The 22432-nt window shown below is 40.2% G+C and overlaps 1 protein-coding gene across 6 annotated transcripts in view; it reads left to right on the forward strand.

Annotated features, from left to right (window-relative positions):
* Positions 1-22432, forward strand: part of NR5A2 (nuclear receptor subfamily 5 group A member 2) — a 153648-nt gene that overhangs the window by 14829 nt on the left and 116387 nt on the right. For 4 of the 6 annotated variants that reach the window (XM_017896584.1, XM_017896587.1, XM_017896585.1 and 1 more), the window contains 3 exons: positions 1359-1477; positions 3024-3165; positions 5764-6410. In XM_017896584.1, coding sequence (XP_017752073.1) covers positions 1359-1477; positions 3024-3165; positions 5764-6410 — 908 coding nt within the window. The other 2 variants (XM_017896588.1, XM_017896590.1) reach the window with 2 other exon arrangements.

Genomic DNA, 22432 nt, shown 5'->3' on the forward strand with positions numbered 1-22432 from the left:
GCTGCGATACTGTGGCCGAGGACTTTGGCGATGGGGTGGGGGCTATTTCTCTTTCCTTTTTGGTAAACAAATCAGAGGAAACTTCTGTCCGGCCGTGGGTTTCCCATCCCCACCTGCCCCACCCCTGCAAACGCCACTGATTAACTTAAAACAAACTCGGCTTCGTGTTTGTGCGCCGTTGGGTAGTAGGAGGTAGAGCCTGGGCGAGAGCCTGGTGCGTCCACGGGTTTGGCCGAAGAGTGCCCAGGGGAATGCGGGCACGGTCCCGGCTGCGCAGACCTGCGGGTGCCCGCCCACCCGCGCCCCGCGCTCCCACACTTGACCTGTGTGGATGTGGAGTCTCCGGGAAATACCGGATCAGGCACTTCCTGGGGTCTCCTGGTCACTGCCCTTCCTGTGCATAGTTTGTCATCTTTTCAGCTGCGAAGACGCCTTCGCGGGTCTGCGTCCGGAGCAAGGCTGTTACCCGATCCCGGCAGTGAGCCGCGCCGCGCGTCGTCGCGGCCTGATTTCTGTCTAACTTTAACAGGGCGATCTCGAGGTGTTTATATTTTGCTATGATGATCGGAAACATGTGAGGTTCATTACAGGGCTTCAATACTTTGAAACCAAAACCCTCCCGTGTGCCTGTTACTCTTCTGGTATTTTTCCCCGTACGGGCGTCCTCTATTTTCTTTTTCCTTCCTTTTATTTTCACAGATTTTCAAACGTGAGGAGATGAAAGTATCCAGAATAGAAAAGTACTGTCAATACGGAACTGAATGTTTCTATTATTCTAACAGATCTGAACGTTGGGAGCCTCAGGTTGCTTAGTTCAAGTGGGCTACTCCTGAGAAGCGGGTTTCCGGGGCTTCAGTTTCTCTGTCGGACAGAGTTTGCAAATTGGTGCTGCTGTCTCTGTAAGCAAGGTGCACTTGCAGCAAACCTCTTCAAGAGGGAGGGAATAAAGCTTGCGCTTGTTTCTCTACCTTAGGCGAAGGTGACATTTTGGAACTTAACTTCATAGGGATTTAAAAGAAATTCGAAACTGTTACTTTATGCAATTCACTTCTCTATTTGTTGCTTTGTGGAGTTATGAGACTTGTGTTTAAAAGTGGTCAGTTTAAAATGTTAACAGAAGAAGTTGGAATTGTTTGTGGCACATGGAATTATATAAGGTGCATGCTCATTGATGACAAAAGATGTTTTACTTGTAAAAATAGTTCAGTAAGACCTTGCTAAAAATTGTTTTTAATTTATATTTTATATTTTACCATGTGATATTTGCCCAGCAATCACCAAAAATGCTTTCTGTTGCGGGATTAACACCTACATGTAAATTAATTGAATGTGTGTATACATTTCTCTTTTTGTTTCAGTGTCTCAATTTAAAATGGTGAATTACTCCTATGACGAAGATCTGGAAGAGCTTTGTCCCGTGTGTGGAGATAAAGTATCTGGGTACCATTATGGGCTCCTCACCTGTGAAAGCTGCAAGGTTTGCTCACACATTGCTTCCTGAAAAATATAATGTCCAACACCAAAATAAACCAGTGGATTACTTCTTTTAAGCTAAATTTAGGCTCCCTTGTTAAAGACTCAACTAAAAATGACAAAGAGGGAGAAAGAGAGTCTTAGGGAGATGATTCTTAAAAGTATGTGTCTGATTTAGTTCAAAAGGCAAAGAAATTTATGCTGTTTAGAAAACTTTGCCAGTCTCATGGTTCTAAAATACTTTATTGTAGTAAAGTGATATAGCTGTAGAAAGACTTCCATTTCTAACAGTCCTAAATATTGATTTTGCTTGACTTATATATATTTAAAGCATCGTTGTTCTTGAGAGGGAATATGACAAAGTATTTCCCAAATACATTTTAACTTCAGAGTATTTCTGTGCTACAAGTCTAAACATTTTTTATCCACAGACATAAAAGCCTAAATTCCCAACTGTGTGATTTAATCTTGATTTATTCCAAAATAATTTTAAGGATTTTTTGAAATTTATATCATAAAGACCAAGAAATCAGATTTTAGTTTTTAATATAATACTTTTTATAAGTATATTGTATAACCTATTTAAATACATGGATTTTAATATGTAAAATATGCTATATTGTTAATATAAATTACACTTGAGTAATTTATCTCAGAACTTTTAATATATTCCCAGTAAATTCAGTATTCACTATTTTCAAAGTTTTTTGTTTGTTTGTTTTGTTTTAAGTGGAAAACTTAGTACAATTACTTAAACCACCACCAGGAAAATCCCTCCATTCTCTATAACAAAGTAAGAATGTTTCTCTTTGTGGCGAGTAGGTTAAATATGAATACTATCCTGGTAAAGCCCTTATTATATTATAAAGCTACACATTTTATTTTTGATTAACTCTTTTATATAAAATATAAGGAAAACACATACCCTGTGTGCTACAATTCAGCTATCTGTGATACATGCTTTTCTTTCCATTAGTTTCGCCTTTTAAAATAGTCCCCATATTTGAATATATTCCAGTGGAATTATGAGCATTTTCCCATTTTACTCTTTAAATCCTTTTGCTTTTAACTATCCAGTGTTGACATTTGTTTAAAAAAAAAAAAATCTGAGGTGTTTTGCTATTCAGTTTTTTCCACTGGCCTTTTCAATGGCTTATCACTGAAATTATATCAGACTACTTAAAACAATGCCAGAACTTTATGAGTACCTCTATCTGGAACATGTGGGATAATAGGAAAACAGATTTTTTTTAAAAATGATCAATATAGATTGTATTTTTTCTGACTGTTGGGATGAAATGGTGTGTAGCCAAATCTCCCCAAGATTTGACTTAATTCTTCAAGAATATAACTGATACCAGAAAAATCTCCACCATGGCCTGGCACAGTTTGGAAAGGTTGATGTTGCTGAAATGTAAAATAAACCACAGAACCACATAAGGGCTCAAAAATGCAATGAAAGGATTTACTGGTGATTTTCTTAAAATGAAACAATGGAAAAGACGGATGTTAGATTTATAATACGTCTCACTATTTTCTCTGTCTTATAGGGATTTTTTAAGCGAACAGTCCAAAATAATAAAAGGTACACATGTATAGAAAACCAGAACTGCCAAATTGACAAAACACAGAGAAAGCGTTGTCCTTACTGTCGTTTTCAAAAATGTCTAAGTGTTGGAATGAAGCTAGAAGGTAAGATTCTTCTAAAGACTACTGCCTATTAAAACTCTCCAAGGACATGGACTTTAAAACAACATTGTACTGATAGCATGGTAACATTATTTTCCCAGCATTTTAACACTACTGACAATACTGTAAGATCTTTCTCTGTTTCGTCTGCAGAATAGTCTGAGTCTCATTTAATCATGGTGACATCTACTAGGAAGAAAATTTAAAATATTAGTTGTCTTCCCCCCCACCTCCTTTTTTTTTAGTTTGGGGAGCAGATTCATTTGACACAAAAAAGGAAAAAAGATCAGGTTATGAAAATAAGACTAAAACAATCCAACTTAAAACAAGAATAATTTGTAAAACTATTAAAAGTAAAATACCCTTTAAGTTTTAAATCAAGATACCCTAGGAAAAGTTTGATTTCAATCCTTTTTAAAATAGGTGTGCTTGTCATAAGTGGTAACTACTAATTTCATGATTCTTGAGCAAGAGTTAAAGCCTTTAATGGTGAAAAGGAGTTTCTCATGTAGGATATTTTTGGTAGTGTAGAAATGTATTTTTTTAAAAGATAATGACTGAGGTTGCAAAATAAAAAATTGAGAAATAGGAAACATGAAAAATAATGAACTATTAAATCATTAGCAAAGATTTGACAAGAACAAGAAAGTGGCTCCTCAAAAACCACACTTGAACTTTGTCGAAAGGGCAGACCCTATACTACAATGTACAGATTGGCAGGCAGTAAAGTTAATATGTGACTGCTGTAAATAATTTGTAGTTCATGTACTACTATGGTATGTTGCTGCTTTCTAGCCTCTGAACTACTGGCTTTTCATGGATTAAATATACTGCAAATAAAGCAATAACAAGGGATACATATCACCGATGGTGCTAGATACAAGAGTGCATTTTATTTGATCAATGAGGCACAGGCTATTTTTATTTGGAACTTTTCTGTTATATGGAACTCATACTTGATAGAAATACTAAAAAAAAAAAATCATATAAATCTGCTGAATAGCTAACACACTTCTTCTGAATAGAGGTAGCCACTTTGGTTATTATGAGGACTGTTAATGTCAGTATCATTTTTAAGAGATCGTGAAAGGAAATAATTGATGCTTATTAATTTTCTTGTTATCAATCACTATTATTTCCCAAATAGCAAAATATTGTGGTAGATGCTTACTACACTAAGAGACTCAGAAGATAAGCAAATGTTGTGATTTTGCATGTCATTTAATTCCTTTTCAACAAAAATAATAAGGCTACATTTCTTTACCTTAAATAAACTTTCTTTCTTTTTTTTAAATTAAGCTTTCATAATTGTAAATCACTTGTGGTACATGCTCATGCTTCCTTAGGAGTGATATGAAACAATTGAATATTCAATAAATTATCATCCAGATGAAAAACTGTTTGTAACCTTGTGCAATATTCTGTATACCTAGAATTCACAATAAATTTTTAATGTGATACTAATCCTAAGATAAAAGCTGAAAAACTTAACCTCCAGGAAGTTCAATATGTCACAAGCTATCAAAGGTCTCTAGTTTCTGTCTAATTGCCATTGGCCACTATGGACTTAGAGGGAACTGCTAACTAACTTATTAGTCGTGGCCACAGACTCCACACACCACTGTGGCACAAGACTGTCTTGACAGCTTCTGAAATGAGTTTGTTTTAATTATGTCCAATTCTACTTAAATTAAAAGCAATAACTGGTCATCATCTGATGTGGGCTCATCAAGTCCAGGTGAAAATGATTTTCCAAGAAGAACATGTCCCCAACTCTTTTGTAATTGCAACAAGGTATCCAAAATGGCTTTCAGGGAGGAAGGTATCTTGTGGGAAAGTATTCACAATTTAATCCAAAAATGGGTAACTCAATTCCACACCCCCGCGAAAGAAAACCCCAAAGCAGTTTGGGTTTCCATAAGGAACTGGCATAATAAAAGCATATACTTTTAGTAGAACAACTGATACTCTTTCTTAGCAATGTGAAATATTTATTTTCTTTTTCTTTCTTTTTTTTTTTTTGAGACAGGAGTTTCGCTCTTGTTGCCCAGGCTGGAGTGCATTGGTGTGATCTTGGCTCACTGCAACCTCCACCTCCTAGGTTCAAGCGATTCTCCTGTCTCAGCCTCCTGAATAGCTGGGATTACAGGCACCTACCACCACGCCTGGCTAATTTTTTGCATTTTTAGTAGAGACTGGGTTTCATCATGTTGGCCAGGCTGGTCTTGAACTCCTGACCTCAGGTGATCCACCCGCCTTGGCCTCCCAAAGTGCAGGGATTACAGGTGTGAGCCACTGCACCAGGCCTATGTGAAATATTTCTATGTCTAACAAAAATTATGAACTCTCCTCAGTCCACAAAAGAGTTAATATGTCCCTACGTAGCCAAAATATTTTTTTGATGACAACACACACTTGGAGGAAGGAATTCATAAATAAAGAGGACATAGTTTTTTGGGAAATCTTTGTGGGCTATTGTAACGAAAACAACCACACACATACCACTTCTTGTCGATTTACATTTCTAAATATCTGAAGAATGCTAATAGTTTGCACCTTATTTATACCTTTCCTTCCTTCCCCCCACCCCACCCCCAACAGCTGTAAGGGCCGACCGAATGCGTGGAGGAAGGAATAAGTTTGGGCCAATGTACAAGAGAGACAGGGCCCTGAAGCAACAGAAAAAAGCCCTCATCCGAGCCAATGGACTTAAGCTGGAGGCCATGTCTCAGGTGATCCAAGCTATGCCCTCTGACCTGACCATTTCCTCTGCAATTCAAAACATCCATTCTGCCTCCAAAGGCCTACCTCTGAACCATGCTGCCTTGCCTCCTACAGACTACGACAGAAGTCCCTTTGTAACATCCCCCATTAGCATGACAATGCCCCCTCACGGCAGCCTGCAAGGTTACCAAACATATGGCCACTTTCCTAGCCGGGCCATCAAGTCTGAGTACCCAGACCCCTATACCAGCTCACCCGAGTCCATAATGGGCTATTCGTATATGGATAGTTACCAGACCAGCTCTCCAGCAAGCATTCCACATCTGATACTGGAACTTTTGAAGTGTGAGCCAGATGAGCCTCAAGTCCAGGCTAAAATCATGGCTTATTTGCAGCAAGAGCAGGCTAACCGAAGCAAGCATGAAAAGCTGAGCACCTTTGGGCTTATGTGCAAAATGGCAGATCAAACTCTCTTCTCCATTGTCGAGTGGGCCAGGAGTAGTATCTTCTTCAGAGAACTTAAGGTATGCCACCAGCTATTACAACGTACAGTACCCCTTTTAAGAGAGACCTAACTATGTTCCTAATTAATACATTCTTGGTGCTGAAAATATGTTTTCCTTAATTTTCTACTTTGTATGATTTACAGAGTAGACGTAATTTTATTACCTTGACTTCAGGACTATGGCAGCCTAACTTTTTGGGGCTTTGATTCTGTGTAGCTCTTAATTTAGAGGGGTGGCATTTAACATAAAGTATAGGAAACTCGGGCTTTTTTTTCTAAATAGCAGAATATCTGTATTCCTTTTAATTCAGATGGTTTGTGGCTTAAAACATTTCAAGTCAATGTGAAATAGCACCTAGTAAATGATTTTTCTTGAAAATTACCAAGTAAAGAGCTATGTTATAATGGTGTCATCTTGAAGGTTTCTTTCAAAGGAAAAAATGCCAACATTTAGTAGTGTTTAGACTCTAAGGAATGAAAATGATACCACTGGTTAGTAGTATCAAGTAGGTATTTACTACTGTTTACCTTGACATTAGGTTGGTAAAGCCTTTGTTTTCGGAGCAGATTCCAATAGGATGTTTACTGTCATTGGATGGGGAATGGGCAAATGGTGAGTGCTAGTTCACTTGGCTTGGGTTGTAGTTCTCATAATCTATGTCTTGTTGATTTTAGTGGACTGGTACATTGTAAACATAGTACTTGTTTGTATAGGCATCTACGTTTAAATTCATAATTATTTTATTTCCTGAAACTTAAGTATGAATTAATGTGGGAAAGTTATTTAGAAGTTTGGAATCTAAGAGTGGCTACCAAAACACATTTGGTAGTCAGTGGTTTCATTCCTATTTTAAAAGTGAGTCTTGGATTTGATTTCCAAGTATATTTTGTCACAAAATCAATTTCTTCATTTTGCTGTCACAGGGAGAGATGTGGCTGCTAAATATCTGTAGCTTGTGATTACCTAGGACAGGAGATTGATTGTAAAATTTCTGAGAGAAAGAAAATGCAAAGCCGACTTTTAATTTTAAGACTTACTGTTAAATATCGTCTGTGCAAGTAGATGGTCTGGGGAATGTGGAAGCCATGCAAGTGGAAAATAATGCTTTCATAGCAGTCTACATTAAGCACTGTTCTTTGTACATGGAAGCAAAAAAGTTACCTGAACAGACCTAAATAAGTTGATAAAATTCCATCAGCACGCTGCTAAGACTATGGACACATCCAGCTCTTTATTCCCATGTCCTTTATTGCTATACTTAAAAATGGCTGAAGGATACCTCAGGCTGCAAAGGGCAAGCAGAACGCACTGTGTTAGCACAACTAGGCCAGATATTTTCCGAGTATGTGTTAGTGTCTGTAACCACTTTATGATAATCAGAACATTTTTCATGAAAAAACAAACCATGCCAACACTTTCCTGATATTCTTACATTCAAAACTGTGTCCTTCATAGAACAGGTAAAGTATTTGAAAATGAAAATTTAAATGATAATTTTAGATACCATTGAAAGGTTAGGTAATGTAAAAATGAGGAAAACACAGACTTTTTACAATCCAATGAACTTGATCTGAACTCTATCTTAACCCCTTAATAATGATGTCTTCATAGGCAGGTTGTTACACTCTCTGAGCCTTGGTTTTTCTCATGTGTAACTTGCATATGTGGTGTTTGTGGAGGGGTATTGGGAGCACAGATGTAACAGTGCTTATATTGAGGAGGTTTTCAAAGGAAAATGAGAATATGTAGATTAAGTACCCAGTATGGGAGTCTGGCACATACTACATACTCAATAAGTGGTGTTGTTTTAAATTGATATTATCATTACTGTTTTATGAAAAATGTGCAGAATCTACATAATTTTATATTCAGGATCAAAACATGCAATTGTAGTCTCTTAGTTTAACATTGGCAAAACTATTACATGTGTTATAGAGTAGTATGATTGTATTATAATTAAGTTTTTAATCAGTACTAATTAAGGACCTAAAATTGGCCAAGTGGTAAGTTGGGTATAAGGTAAATATAACGTTGAATAAAACATGTTTCCTCTCAGAGTTTATAATAAAAGTTTCATAAATAATTATTTTTAAAAATAAAGACAGCTGCAGAGAAAAAATATTTTACAAATCAACAAGGAAAGAAATAATGCATATTACTTTCATGTAAAAAGGAAACATTATGAAGTAAATATAGCTATGGGCAGGTAAGGCATTAAGAGAGCTGGGCAAATTTGCTTTTTCCACTATTCCTCTCTCTTCCCTCCTCTGCAGATAGATTTTACAGTGAGCTTTTTTATATAGCACGAGGTTAAATATTTGGCTGAAATATAAATATCTTTGAGAATAGGGCATATAAAAGCATTTTCAATCAATTATGGTGTTGTTTAATGCATTTATCAGTCTTTCATAAATTATGAAAAAGGAAAAAGGAAAAAAGTACAAACATGAGGGTCATCTACAAGGGGTGGGAGATGCTCCCAGAATAGAAAGATAATTTTGACCCACTTCACAGTTTGCCTTCAGCTTACATTAAACAGGAGTGATTCAAGTATTTTTCAATGAACAAAGAGTAGCATTCAGAAAAACTTAAGGATAGTTTCAGTAGAAAGGTGGGAGGTGACTATTGACATTTGGAAGAATTCCTTTTCTTTTCGTTTATAAATTTATTTTGTCAGAAAGCAAACCAACTCATTTGAAGCCAGCATTGAGACATCTCTAGGGCTGTGGCTTTCAAATTTTTTAACTGTGACACGCAGTAGGAAATGTATTTTACGGTGGGTGGGACATAGCGTACCAAACACATCACACGGGCACACACACACACAGTTGCACAAACACACAGACACATACACACAACTAAACTAAAGTTTCACCAGATAGTACATAACCTACAAGTGATGCACTCTGATATTTTCTATCTATTCTACTTTAGTCTAATTTATTTTTTGTTTTTTACAAAATTCTGGTCACGACTCACTAAATTGATTTCACGGCCCATTAATGAGGCATGACCTGCAGGAAACCTTGCTGCTCTAGAGGAGGTTTTATCGGCTATCCATTGGCATTGCCTACCTGCTACGATTAAGGATAATAACTCTGAAAAAAAGGTCTCTTCCTCCTGGCATGACCTTGAAACCCACAGTCTGAGTCCCCACCCTATCTTTCTGTTAAGGTTGTAATTTAAAAATACCATTTAGGAAGATAAATGCTCTTTTTTATTCAATTTGATTTTAATTATTTTTGTAGAGACAGGGGTCTCACTATGTTGCCCAGGCTAGTCTCAAACTCCTGGGCTCGAGCAATCCTGCCTTGGCCTCCCAAAGTGCTGGGATTACAGACAGGAGCCATTGTGCCTGTCTTATTCATTAAATATCTGTCCTTTTCTTGGTAACTTCACAGCAAATTGCCTATCAAGTGATATACTTATTGGACAGTTTTTTTATACCTCTAAAACCCAAAGATGAAAAGTCACATATTTGCTCCTAATTAGGCAATTTTGAAATGACCTCTTGCTCACTCTCTCAGGACAAGTTATATTCTACCATGTAGGAAAAAAAGAGAATACAGATTTCATTTGTTTGCTAGTTAAGGGAACAGTAGGGCCAGGAAATTTGGTGAGTTGTTTTGTTTTTCTATACATCTACAAGGTGTAAAAAAAGATATTCTGGTTTTCATTCAAAATATTGGAATGAAAAAGAGGAAATTACAACTCCCCAACTCTCATAGAAACCATGGAATTTCAGAGCTGGAAGATGAAAGGGAAAAGGGTAGAGGACACATATAAGTGAGCTGCTCTGTTTTTTTAACACACTTAAAAAGGACAATTCTGGTCTTCATCCAAAATAATGGCTTGAGAAAGATGAAATTAATACTCTGAAACTTGTAGCTTTTGCAACAGCAGATGTGCATCAAAAGATACTTATTGCCTAGAAATCACAAGGTTTTTCAGAATTAGAAGAGATGATTGAGATCATTTGACCCCACCTCTTTTTACATATGAAGAAACTGAGGCAGAAGGGAATGTAATCTGCCTATGATTATACAGCTACTGAATGGCAGAACTGGGACTGGTAGATTCAGGTTCAAAGAAGCAGTCCTCTTGTGTGCATTCCCTCATCCCCCACAGCGCGCGCGCACACACACACACACACACACACACACACACACACACAAATAGACAGTGTAACCTTTGACTCCAAAAAAAAAAACAGTCCTTTGCCAGTGAAGCTAAAGCAAATCTCGAGGTTATCAGAAGTCCATCACTACCATCCAATTACCAAATCACTAATAATCAGTGAGACAGATTTTCCCTGAGTCCAGATGACCCCCTGGGAGTGAATGAGACACTTAAAAAAGCTACGATAATTCTTTCAGGCCCCTGGGGTATCATTCAGTACAGTGGATTCAGCACTTCTGGGCCTTGAAAGAGTTTCTGAAGCATTCTCTAGTGCCTTACCCTCTGTGGATAGTTTACTCTCCTGGAGAATCTGGTTCAGTGACAGCATATGGGCTGTGCTCTGCAGTTAAAGCGGCCAAACACGATTATATCCTGTGCTCTACCAGAGGCTGGGCAGGTTCAGTATGGGTTTCTTGTTATGTATGCTTGTTGAGATAGCAGAAAGCGAATGCAGGGTGCTCACTTTGGTGGCACATACAATAAAATTGGAAAGTTATAGAGATTAGCATGACCCCCTGCACAAAGATGACACACGCATTCATGAAACTGTCCATAAAAAAAAAAAGAGAATACAGGATTGTAACCAGGTGATAGGTGAACCACTAATTATAAAATTTTCTGATCTTTAAACCAAATCTGTTAAGTGACCTATGCTGTTGGCTGTTTCCTTGTGTTTTTAGAAATTAAGAGCTAATTCCAGAGTTTTGTATTCTGCTGAAAGAGCTGTCCTTGTGAGTCAAGAAGATTGACTTTTTTTTCAGTTATTTTTTTCCACCTGTGTCTTGAATATCTCACAAACACAAGAGCAGTGAGAAAATAATTCCCACTTTGTTAAACAGCTAATGAATCTGGAGGATCTATTTGATCTTCTAATGAGACCAGATGTCTTAAGAGAATTCTGGGAATGGATATATCAGAACTTCCCCTCGATGAATGATTCTGATACATGTACATATTTAAAAAAATCTAAATTAATCCTGACTGAAACTCCCAACTAGCATTTCTGTGGAAAATAGGTCTCAGAGACTCAGGGAGTTTGTGCCAAAGGAATTTAGCAGCCATGCTGAAGTCAGTTTTTAAGTGTAGCTTTATCTAAAGCGAGGGCACAAGGGAGGAGCAAACCTCCTTTTTCTCTAGCCCATTATGGAAGCTATTTGAGCAGCGTTATTTATTTATTTTTAACCTTCTAGATCCTTTTTCCTAAATCACAGTTACCTTTCCCAATAGAGGCCTGCAATCTTAGACATTGTTGACTCTGCCCCAATTTTAAGCTATATTCTTTTGTAAATTTACTTAGCCCTACTTTTTTTTTTTTTTTTTTTTTAAGACAGAGTGTCTCTCTTTTGCCCAGGCTGGAGTGCGGTGGCATGATCATAGCTCACTGCAGCCTTGACCTTGTGGCCTCACGCATCTTCCCACTTTAGCTTCCCAAATAGCTGGGACCACAGATGCGTGCAACCACGCTAGCTAATTTTTTTATTTTTTGTAGAGATGGGGTCTTGTGATGTTGCCCAGACTGGTCTGGAACTCCTGGGTTCAGGTGATAATCTCACCTCAGCCTCCCAAAGCGCTGGAATTACAGGCGTAACCCGCTGTACTTGGCAGCCTTACTTTTCTTTTTTTTTGAGACGGAGTTTCACTCTTGTTGCCCAGGCTAGAGTGCAATGGTGCGATCTCAGCTCACTGCAACCTCTGCCTCCCAGGTTCAAGTGATTCTCCTGCCTCAGCCTCCCGAGTAGCTGGGATTATAGCGCCCGCCACCACACCTGGCTTATTTTTGTATTTTTTAGGACAGATGGGGTTTCTCCATGTTGGTCAGGGTGGTCTCGAACGCCTGACCTCAGGTGATCCACCCGCCTGGGCATCCCAAAGTTTACAGGCATGAACCATTGTGCCCGACCAGCCCTACTTTTCTATGGGAGAGATAGAGAAACTGAGAGAGAGGATCCTGCTGGGTGTCTACCACATTTACTTGCCATGTAACTCTCCTTTGCCTTCTGAGAGTTGTGGTCGGGAATCATGGGTCCAACACCAGCACTCCTCGTTGACATGTGATGTCACAGAGTGATAGCCACCTTGCTTACCTTTGTTTTCACTTCTCTGGATGCAAAGTAGCTAATCTGGGAAGCACAAGGATGACACAAAGAAAATAAACATTAAAGTTTGTTTTCTAGTCAAATTTTTCAATGAATATTTTCCAATCAAAATTTGATCTCAAGGCACATTAAACCATCAATTGCCAGTTCTCATACTCATCACAAAGTTGCCAGAATGAAATAAATTGAACCTGCATAGGTTTACAAGGAAATGATAAAACTGGTTTTTCTTCCGCTGAAAGTAGATATGAAAGTGTTGGCTGGGCTAGGTGGCTCACGCCTGTAATCCTAGCACTTTGGGAGGCCGAGGTGGGTGGATCACAAGGTCAGGAGATCAAGACCATTCTGGCTAACACGGTGAAACCCCATCTCTGCTAAAAATACAAAAAATTAGCCGGGCATGGTGGCGGGCGCCTGTAGTCCCAGCTACTCAGGAGGCTGAGGCAGGAGAATGGCATGAACCTGGGAGGCGGAGCTTATAGTGAGCCGAGATCGGATTACTGCACTCCAGCGTGGGCGACAGAGCGAGACTCCGTCTCAAAAAAAAAAAAAAAAAGTGTTCTGTCTTTGTGAATTTGGAGAGAATGTTGGAATCAGCAGGTTTGATACATGGTCTCTAAGGTTTCTTAAGGTGTTAGGCATCTGCTTTTATATCTTCTTCCAAGCAGACCTGAAACAGAAGGCTTTGGTGTGGCTGATAGTGTTGGATGAGAATTTATGTTATTTCAGCCTTTCTTGCTTATATACGTATATTGCATGTGTCTGTTGTAGACTCAGAAAGCCATTATCTTTCTTCTTGTTTTCTTCTGAGCTTTCTTCTTGCTCACAGTTCACTGGAAGAATCAGCTCTTCTCAGTTAATGCCTGTCGTGGGGCAGTGGAACATGCTCGTTTACTATGGGGATGTGTATTGTTCTTTACCAGGGTAGTTTTTTTTGTTTGTTTGTTTGTTTTTTTTTTTTAGATGGAGTCTTGCTCTATCGCCCGGGGCTGGAGTGCAGTGGCTGGATCTCAGCTCACTGCAAGCTCCACCTCCTGGGGTTACGCCATTCTCCTGCCTCAGCCTCCTGAGTAGCTGGGACTACAGGGGCCCGCCACCTCGCCCAGCTAGTTTTTTGTATTTTTAGTAGAGACGGGGTTTTCACCATGTTAGCCAGGATGGTCTTGATCTCCTGACCTCGTGATCTGCCCATCTCGGCCTCCCAAAGAGCTGGGATTACAGGCTTGAGCCACCGCGCCCGGCCTTACCAGTGTATCTTGAAAGTACACCAGTCACCTCAAAACTCCCATGCACTAGTTACTTCTACTAAGATAAAATTTACTTTTCCTAAAATTTACTGTTTTTAATGTACAAGTAATAGAACAACTCTTTCACACTTTAAAATTACCCCGTGTCCCTTTGTAATAAACTCCTCTCCCCATCCCAGTCCCTGCCAATCCTGATCTGTTTTTGTCCTTAGAGCTGTTTTTGTTACTTTTAAAAAGAAGTAAATTTGCTTTATTTGTTGAGTATACATTTACAAACTATAGACTCAGTTTAAGCTCCCTGAAGCTTGGTTTCAGCATAGTTGAGCACTAATAGTTTCCATGGAAACATATCCTCCATGGGGCGCTGGGATATTTGATAAGAGAGTAGTGATGATCGTAACTTCACACTGGGTCTGCTTGTTCACATGCCTTATGAGCTTCCTGTTCATATTAATCTGTATGTTATCTACTGGAACCATGGGGAGAACATGAGAATAGTGAGGCACACCCAAGAAATCCATGTTTAACTAGCTTGACCATCATCAGGTGTCTGAATCTGAACAGTGAGAGTAGGACCACACTGCTACTGCACACCAGACTGCCTCATTCTGTGCCCCTCAAGTTCGATATAGCCTGGTTTTGCAAACTGAGGCTTAAGCCTCGGCAGCCAAGAGCAAGCGCTTGTTCCTATTCTGATGAGGATGTGCTGAATTATTTTGTATTCAGTTTCCTATGATGACCTTCTCTAATTACACAAAAGAAAACATAATGTATTTACGTATCTTTGGGTCGATTTATGAAAAACCATTCTCTTCAGTAATATAAGTCCTTTAAGGCCTGTTAGAAAATGGTACAGATGTGAGCATTTTCCTTGCTCTGCTCAAGGTCATATGGTAAAGGAGAAGAGAAGTAACTTTTCTTGGGCACCCACTAAGTACCTGCTCTAGTGCTAGATGCTTCCAGGCCATTTTCTAGTTTGATCTTTAGGACAGTCCTATGATGTGAGGACAGTGTATGGTCATTTGGTCAGTGTGGGAGTAAAAGACCATGGCTCTCATATAACATGTTCTCTGTAGAGGATACATCCATCAGTCATAATGACCCACAGCAATGTCAAGTTAATTTATTAGTAAAAGTTTGTTAAATCATCTTTTTTTTTTTTTTTTTTTTTTTTTGAGACAGGGTCTCACTCTGTCGCCCAGGCTGGAGTGCAGTGGCATGATCTTGGCTCACGGCAACCTCCGCCTCCTGCGTTCAAGTGATTCACCTGCCTCAGTCTCCTGAGTAGCTGGGATTACAGGCAGGCACTACCACGCCCATTTAATTTTTGTTTTTTTAGTAGAGATGGGATTTCGCCATGTTGGCCAGGCTGGTCTTGAACTCCTGACCTCAGGGTGATCTGCCTGCATCGGCCTCCCAAAGTGCTGGAATTTCGGGCATGAGCCACTGCACCTGGCCATAATTGTACTTTCTTTTTTCTTTTTTTTCTTTTTTTGAGATGGAGTTTCACTCTTGTCACCTGGGCTGGAGTGCAATGGTGTGATCTTGGCTCACTGCAACCTCTGCCTCCTGGGTTCAAGCAATTCTCCTGCGTTCAACCAATTCTCCTGCCTCAGCCTCCCAAGTAGCTGGGATTACAGGTGTGCGCCACTGCGCCAGGCCAATTTTTGTGTTATCAGTAGAAACAATGTTTCACTATGTCGGCCAGGCTGGTCTCAAACTCCTGACCTCAGATGATCCATCCGTCTCGGCCTCCCAAAGTGCTGGGATTACAGGTGTGAGCCACCATGCTCAGCCAAATTGTACTTTCAGTAAAGTACTTGACTGTTTACAAAGAACTTCCATATACATATTTTTGGTCCTGGTCTCTGTCTTTCATTTTGGGAGCATGGAGGTAACTGGCCTTTCATCAGTGGTTCAATAGTGTTGTTTTTTAAAGCCTACAACAGAACCATCTCCTATGAATTGACTATCACATGTCTAAATGCCTGTTTACAGGATGTTTTACCTGAAAGAGCAGGATGTATAAAATGCTTTATCATTGATAATTGCCGTTATCAATATGCTCACCTCTGTATCATATTCCAACAGGTCTTAAAGGACTTTATTATTTTTTCCTGAAGAGAGTGGTTTTTCATAAGTTTACCCAAAGATACATACATTTGTTATGCTGGTTTTTTGTTTCGTTTTTGTTGTTGTTTTTGAGACAGAGTCTTACTCTGTTGCCCAGGCAGGAGTGCAGTGTCGCGATCTCCGCTCACTGCAACCTCTGCCTCCCAGGTTCAAGCGATTCTCCTGCATCAGCCTCCCAAGTTGCTGAGATTACAGGCACACGCCACCATGCCCGTCTAATTTTTGTATTTTTAGTAGAGACGGGGTTTCACCACATTGGCCAGGCTGGTCTTCAACTCTTGACCTCAGGTGATCCACCTGCCTCGGCCTCCCAAAGTGCTGGGATTATAAGCATGAACCACCGCGCTGGCCCCGGGTTTTTTTTTTTTTTTTTTTTTTTTTTTTTTTAACTAGAGGTGGCCCAGCCAGGCGTGGTGGCTCATGCCTGTGATCCCAGCACTTTAGGAGGCCGAGGTGGGAGGATCACATGAGGTCAGGAGTTCGAGACCAGCCTGGCCAACATGGTGAAACCCCTTCTCTACAAAAAATATGAAAATAAGCCAGGTGTGGTGACGCTTGCCTGTAATCCCAGCTACCTGGGAGGCTGAGGCAGGAGAATCACTTGACCTCAGGAGGCGGAGATTGCAGTGAGCCGAGATCGCACTACTGCACTCCAGCCTGGGTGGCAGAGTGTGACTTTGTCTTAAAAAAAAAAAAAAAAGGAGACCATCGTGGGAAACTGAAGACAAAATAATTCAATATGTCCCCATCAGAACAGGAACAGGGTCTTGCTGTTGGTTGCAGAAACTTAAGCCTCCTTTTGCAAAATCAGGCTATATGTAATTGGAGGGGCACAGAATGAGGCAGTCAGGTATGCAGTAGCAGTGTGGTCCTCCCCAGCTTGTGAATACCTGGGTAGGCTTACCTTACCTCCTCCAACCTCTCGGTGCTCAGCACTGGTTCCTACTGAACAATCGGTAGAAGCAATTTTGTCAGCTTGTCTGCCTAGAAGTAGCCACATGCTTGTTTGCTGAGAATAATTAGGGTCCCTGCTTATTCCAGTACTTATGCTTCCCCAGCAGGCACACAAATTGCTCACAGATCTTATGGAAAGGCTGCCAGTGTTACTTCCTCAGTGTGGGGGAGGTAGAGCCCACTGAGCCTGCGCCCCGGCACCTTCTCAGCACACTGTCATACAAAGTCACAGAATGGGTTAAAAAAAGAAAACCACACACAGAAAACATGACTCGTATGTGACATCCCTCAACACACTTTTGAAGGACTTTGCCCTCTGAACCTATAAGGTAAAATAGATCTTTTTTATTTTCCAGGATAAATAAAGAATGATTTTGCTCTGACTTATTCTTCTATACCTTGGGAAGTAGATCATAAAAATCTTTGGGAGTTCAACATCTATTTGCAGAATGGCTCCATGGAAATTGGCCATTTAAACTCTTCTTCATGCTAAAGACATTAAGCTCTAACCCAAGAAAACCACCCACAGCCAAGAACAACAAAAATGACATAAACCACATCACCTAACCCAGCAGCTAGGTATTTCTTGAATGTCTGATACTTAAAACCTAACTCCCCTGTACACCTGTGTCCTCTCATATAGTAGGCTAAAATCAGGCAGCCAGTGGCATGGGCACCCTGGCTGGCTCCATGGGGGACACTAACCTTGTACATCATTTTCTTTATCTTCTCTTCTCTCCTCCTTGTCCACTTTTCTTCTGTCCCAATTTGCTTTTTTCTTTTCTTAATTAACTTTTTTTCCTTTCCTTCTTATACCTCAAGAAGCACCCTTAGGCATTACTTTGTCCTCAGCTGTATCTGCATTTGCCCTTCAGGTGAAATGTGGTTGAGCAAGGAAGGCAACTCATTCCCTACAAGTCTGAGAATGGGTGGAGGAGTCAAGAGAAATGGTTAAATAGACCCCAGAGATGGGCTGCAGTTAATGATAATAGGATTTATATCTGTCCTTCCACTGTGCCAGGTGACTTCCACACAGTGCCATTTTCCAAGGGTGGGTGCAGAGGGAGTAGCTGCTCAGCTTGGATGGGTGTGGGCAGGAGAGAATACTGGGACTGCAGGCTTAGCAAGGTGAGTATGCATACATCCCATGAAGTCAATGCAAAAGAAACTTGAAAATCCCTGCTTTTTAAATAGGTGTAAGGGTTTCTGTCCATGACAAGGCTGTTCTACTTCAGTCTTTTAACCATGTCTCCACCAGTCCCACAGCTGGTCACCAGTGTCTTCCTCACCTTTAACTTCCTCCTTGGAAATAATTTTCACATGCTATGTTCTTGACCTACCTGGACCAATTCTATGAATTCTTCAAGTATTATGTCCTGGGAAGGAACAGCCAAAAGCTTTGACAAGAAGAATTAAGTCTGGGCTGGGTGCGGTGGCTCATGCCTGTAATACCAACACTTTGGGAGGCTGAGGCAGGTGGATCACGAGGTCAGGAGTTCAAGACCAGCCTCACCAAGATGGTGAAACCCCGTCTCTACTTAAAAAAAATACAAAAATTAGCCTGGCATGTTGGCAGGCACCATAATCCCAGCTACTCAGGAGACTGAGGCAGGAGAATTGCTTGAACCCAGGAGGCGGAGGTTGCAGTTAGCCAAGATTGTGCCACTATGCTCTAGCCTGGCCGACAGAGTGAAACTCTGTTTCAAAAAATAAATAAATAAATAAGCCAGGCGCGGTGGCTCAAGCCTGTAATCCCGAGCATTTGGGAGGCCGAGGCTTGCGTGGAATCACGAGGGTCAGGGAGATCGAGGACCATCCTGGCTAACACCGGTGAAACCCGTCTCTACTTAAAAAACACAAAAAAATCTAGCCAGGCGAGGGTGCGCCCCGCCTGTAGTCCCAGCTACTCGGGAGGCTGAGGCAGGAGAATGGCGTGAACCGGGAGGCGAGAGCTCTGCAGTGAGCTGAGATCCGGCCACTGCACTCCAGCCTGGGGCAACAGAGCGAGACTCCGTCTCAAAAAAAATAAAATAAAAATAAATAAATAAATAATAAGTCTGAAGTACCCAGGACTTGTTGAAATGTTGCCTTATCATTTCTCTCAGACAACTAACAGAAAACTACATTATTTTGAATATTTGGAAATGTCAATGTCACTCAGAGTGCACATCATTTGGGATTAACCTTTTTTTTTTGTTTTGGAGACAGGGTTTTGCTCTTGTTGCCCAGGCTGGAGTATAATGGTGTGATCTCAGCTCACTGCAACCTTTACCTCCTGGGTTCAAGCGATTCTCCTGCTTCAACCTCCAAAGTAGCTGGGATTATAGGCATGTGCCACCACACCTGGCTAATTTTGTATTTTTAGTAGACACAAGGTTTCTCCATATTGGTCAGGCTGGTCTTGAACTCCTGACCTCAGGTGATCTGCCCACCTCCTCCCAAAGTGCTGGGATTACCTGCGTGAGCCACCGCACCCAACCTGGGATTAACTTTACAACCAAACTTGATCCAGCTTCTAATTCTGTAAGAATACCATTTCTTTACGTGACAGATGGAGTAATTGGCCAATAGGTCTAAATTCTATCATTTATTGTGCAATAAGAACCTCCCAAAGGTGAAATGCAACCTGAGATCTTAAGGTCCCGGTCTCTGTCTTTCATTTTGGGAGCATGGATGTAACTGGCCTTTCATCAGAGGTTTAGTAGTGTTCATTATTAAATTCTACGACAGAACCACCTCCTATGAATTGACTATCACATGTCTACATGCTGTTTATAGCATGTTTTACCTGAGAGAGCAGGATAATTATTTCATTTAAATTAAAAACATTTTTATGGGAATGACCCATGGTAGACACTGGATACATGTTGAATTAATGTGCTCAAGACTTAAAGGACAGATACAGATTTATCAATGGTAAAGGCAATATGTAGACATCTTTGCTTTACTTGTAAGCAACATTCTGTAGATAGAGTCAATAACCTGAAAATTCTCAGAATAATGTTTTAAATGACTTCTTAGTGTTCCTTATTTTCATATAGGCACACTCATATTCATTTGCTAGAAAACAGTTACCTGCATGCACAAGTTCAGGGTCCCAAATAATTCTCCCTGGCAGATTGTGTGTGTGTGTGTGTATCTTTGTTTGTGTCTGTGTGTATCACAGCGTTTTGAGTACATATCCTGTTTTCACACACATTCTCTGAAATGTTGGCTCATTCTAAGGACTGTTGTTTCGTTTTGATCACTGTATCCTGTGGACTCTGAAACTGCTACAAATGCTTCTTTACCACATATCTTATCATCACAGTCGTGTGCCTTTTTGATCTAAAGTTGTGATGAATAAGAGGCTTTACTTGTTGCCTAATTTTTTAGAAACTTACTAAATATTACATTTCCCCTTATAAAATAATGATATAGATTAGTGTTTGTGCAGAAGTGTTGGCAATAGAATTCTTCAAAAGTTTTCCTTTGGGTGATGAAAAGCTGTTATATTATTTTGACTAGCTAATCAAATGTAATTGGGGAGCTTGAAGTGCCTTAGATTTTCCTCGTACAGTTATCAAAGCAGGAAATGTAACTCGCGGAGCTGATGAAAGGCATCTCTCATGGTATTCTTTCAATTATAGATCTTACAGAGCAAATGAAAGAAAAGCTCTACTGCTAAAAACTCAGAGGCTTGAAATACCCCTTAATGTTAACTGCTGTATTAGCTAGTTAACACATTATTATGTACTTTAATTGATTCTTGTTCCAGCTTTGGAGAAAAAAATCATGGATCTGTTTGGCACGTAAATTAAGGTTGGGGGAAGACACCTGAGTGCAATAACAGCAATATTGCTATTAACACTCAGTTCAAGTAATATCAGATATCTGCAGTGTAAACAATGGCCCTGGTTCACTTTTTTTTTTTTTTTTGATGGAGTCTCGTTCTGTCACCCAGGCTGGAGTGCAGTGTCACGATCTTGGCTCACTGCAACCCCTGCCTCCTGTGTTCAAGCAGTTCTCCTGCCTCAGCCTCCTGAGTAGCTGAGATTACAGGTGCATGCCACCATGCCCAGCTAATTTTTGTTTTTTTTAGTGTAAACAGTGTTTTACCATGTTGGTCAAGCTGGTCTCAGCTCCTGACCTCATGATCCGCCTGCCTCGGCCTCCCAAAGTTCTGGGATTACAGATGTGAGCCACCATACCTGGCCTAATTTTTGTATTTTTAGTAGAGATGGGGTTTCACCGTTTGGTCAGGCTGGTCTCGAACTCCTGACCTTGTGATCCACCCACTACTCCCAAAGTGCTGTAATTACAGGTGTGAGCCACCATGCCTGGCCTAAAAGCATTACTATATTGCACTCATCTGTTGGTATTCCTACTTATGAGTGTTATTGAAGGAGTTGTATTTGACCATTGAGAATTGCTTTTATGATTTTATCAATGAAGTGTTACAATCTAGTAAACATAACTTCATTTCAGTCATATTTGGAAGGGTCCAACTGAGATTTTTAGCTTTTGAAAGGATCAAAACACATTACACCTGCATTTTACTGGGGTGTAGTATTTTTCTTTATTGTTGAATCACACTCTCAAAGTTGCCCCTAAAACATTTCAGCCATAAATGGGTAGTCCTGACCTAGGATCAGGCCAGAGTCAGATTTTATTCACATATTCATTTATTCACTCACACATTCATCAAACATTTATCAAATTTGTATTGTGTGTCAGTCCCTATGCTAAATTGCTGGAGATATAACAGAATCAAGTGCTGTAATCCCAGCACTTTGGGAGGCTGAGGCAGGAGGATCACCTGAGGTCAGGAGTTCAAGAACAGCCTGGCCAATATGGCAAAACCCCGTCTCTACTAAAAATACAGGACCTAGCTGGGTGTGGTGGCTCATGCCTGTAATCCCAGCTACTCAGGAGTCTGAGGCAGGAGAATTGCTTGAACCTGGGAGGTGGAGGTTACAGTGAACCAAGATCACCCATTGCACTCCAGCCTGGGGGACAGAGCGAGACTCCATCTCAAAAAAAACAACAAAAAAAAAATAGACGGAAGCTGTCTTCACTTTACAAGTCTTCATGGCAGTTTTCTCAATTAAAGTAGAACCCCTCCTGACATTGATGCAGCACTAAACACAATGGCAAACTCTGACCGTGAAATCTTATGCAAATACTTGGTTATGACAGCACACAAATAACCCAGCTATGTTTAAGATTATGTTTGAACTGGAAAGTATAACTTAATTCTTATAGACAACAAGGCGGGAGTAAGGGAGGGTTCAGGGAAGCATCACTAGGAAAGAACAGCTCATGTTAAAAAAAGAGGCATTGGCATTGCACTTCTTGGAAACTTCAAGTAATTCCTATGGCTGGAAGGTCAAAGGTAGGGAAGGGGCAAGAGGTAAAGCTGGACAGGTGAGCAGGTCATTTATACGTACAG

The sequence above is a fragment of the Rhinopithecus bieti genome, unplaced genomic scaffold (assembly GCF_001698545.2).
Source record: "Rhinopithecus bieti isolate Rb0 unplaced genomic scaffold, ASM169854v2 scaffold_24392, whole genome shotgun sequence".
Lineage (NCBI taxonomy): Eukaryota > Metazoa > Chordata > Mammalia > Primates > Cercopithecidae > Rhinopithecus > Rhinopithecus bieti.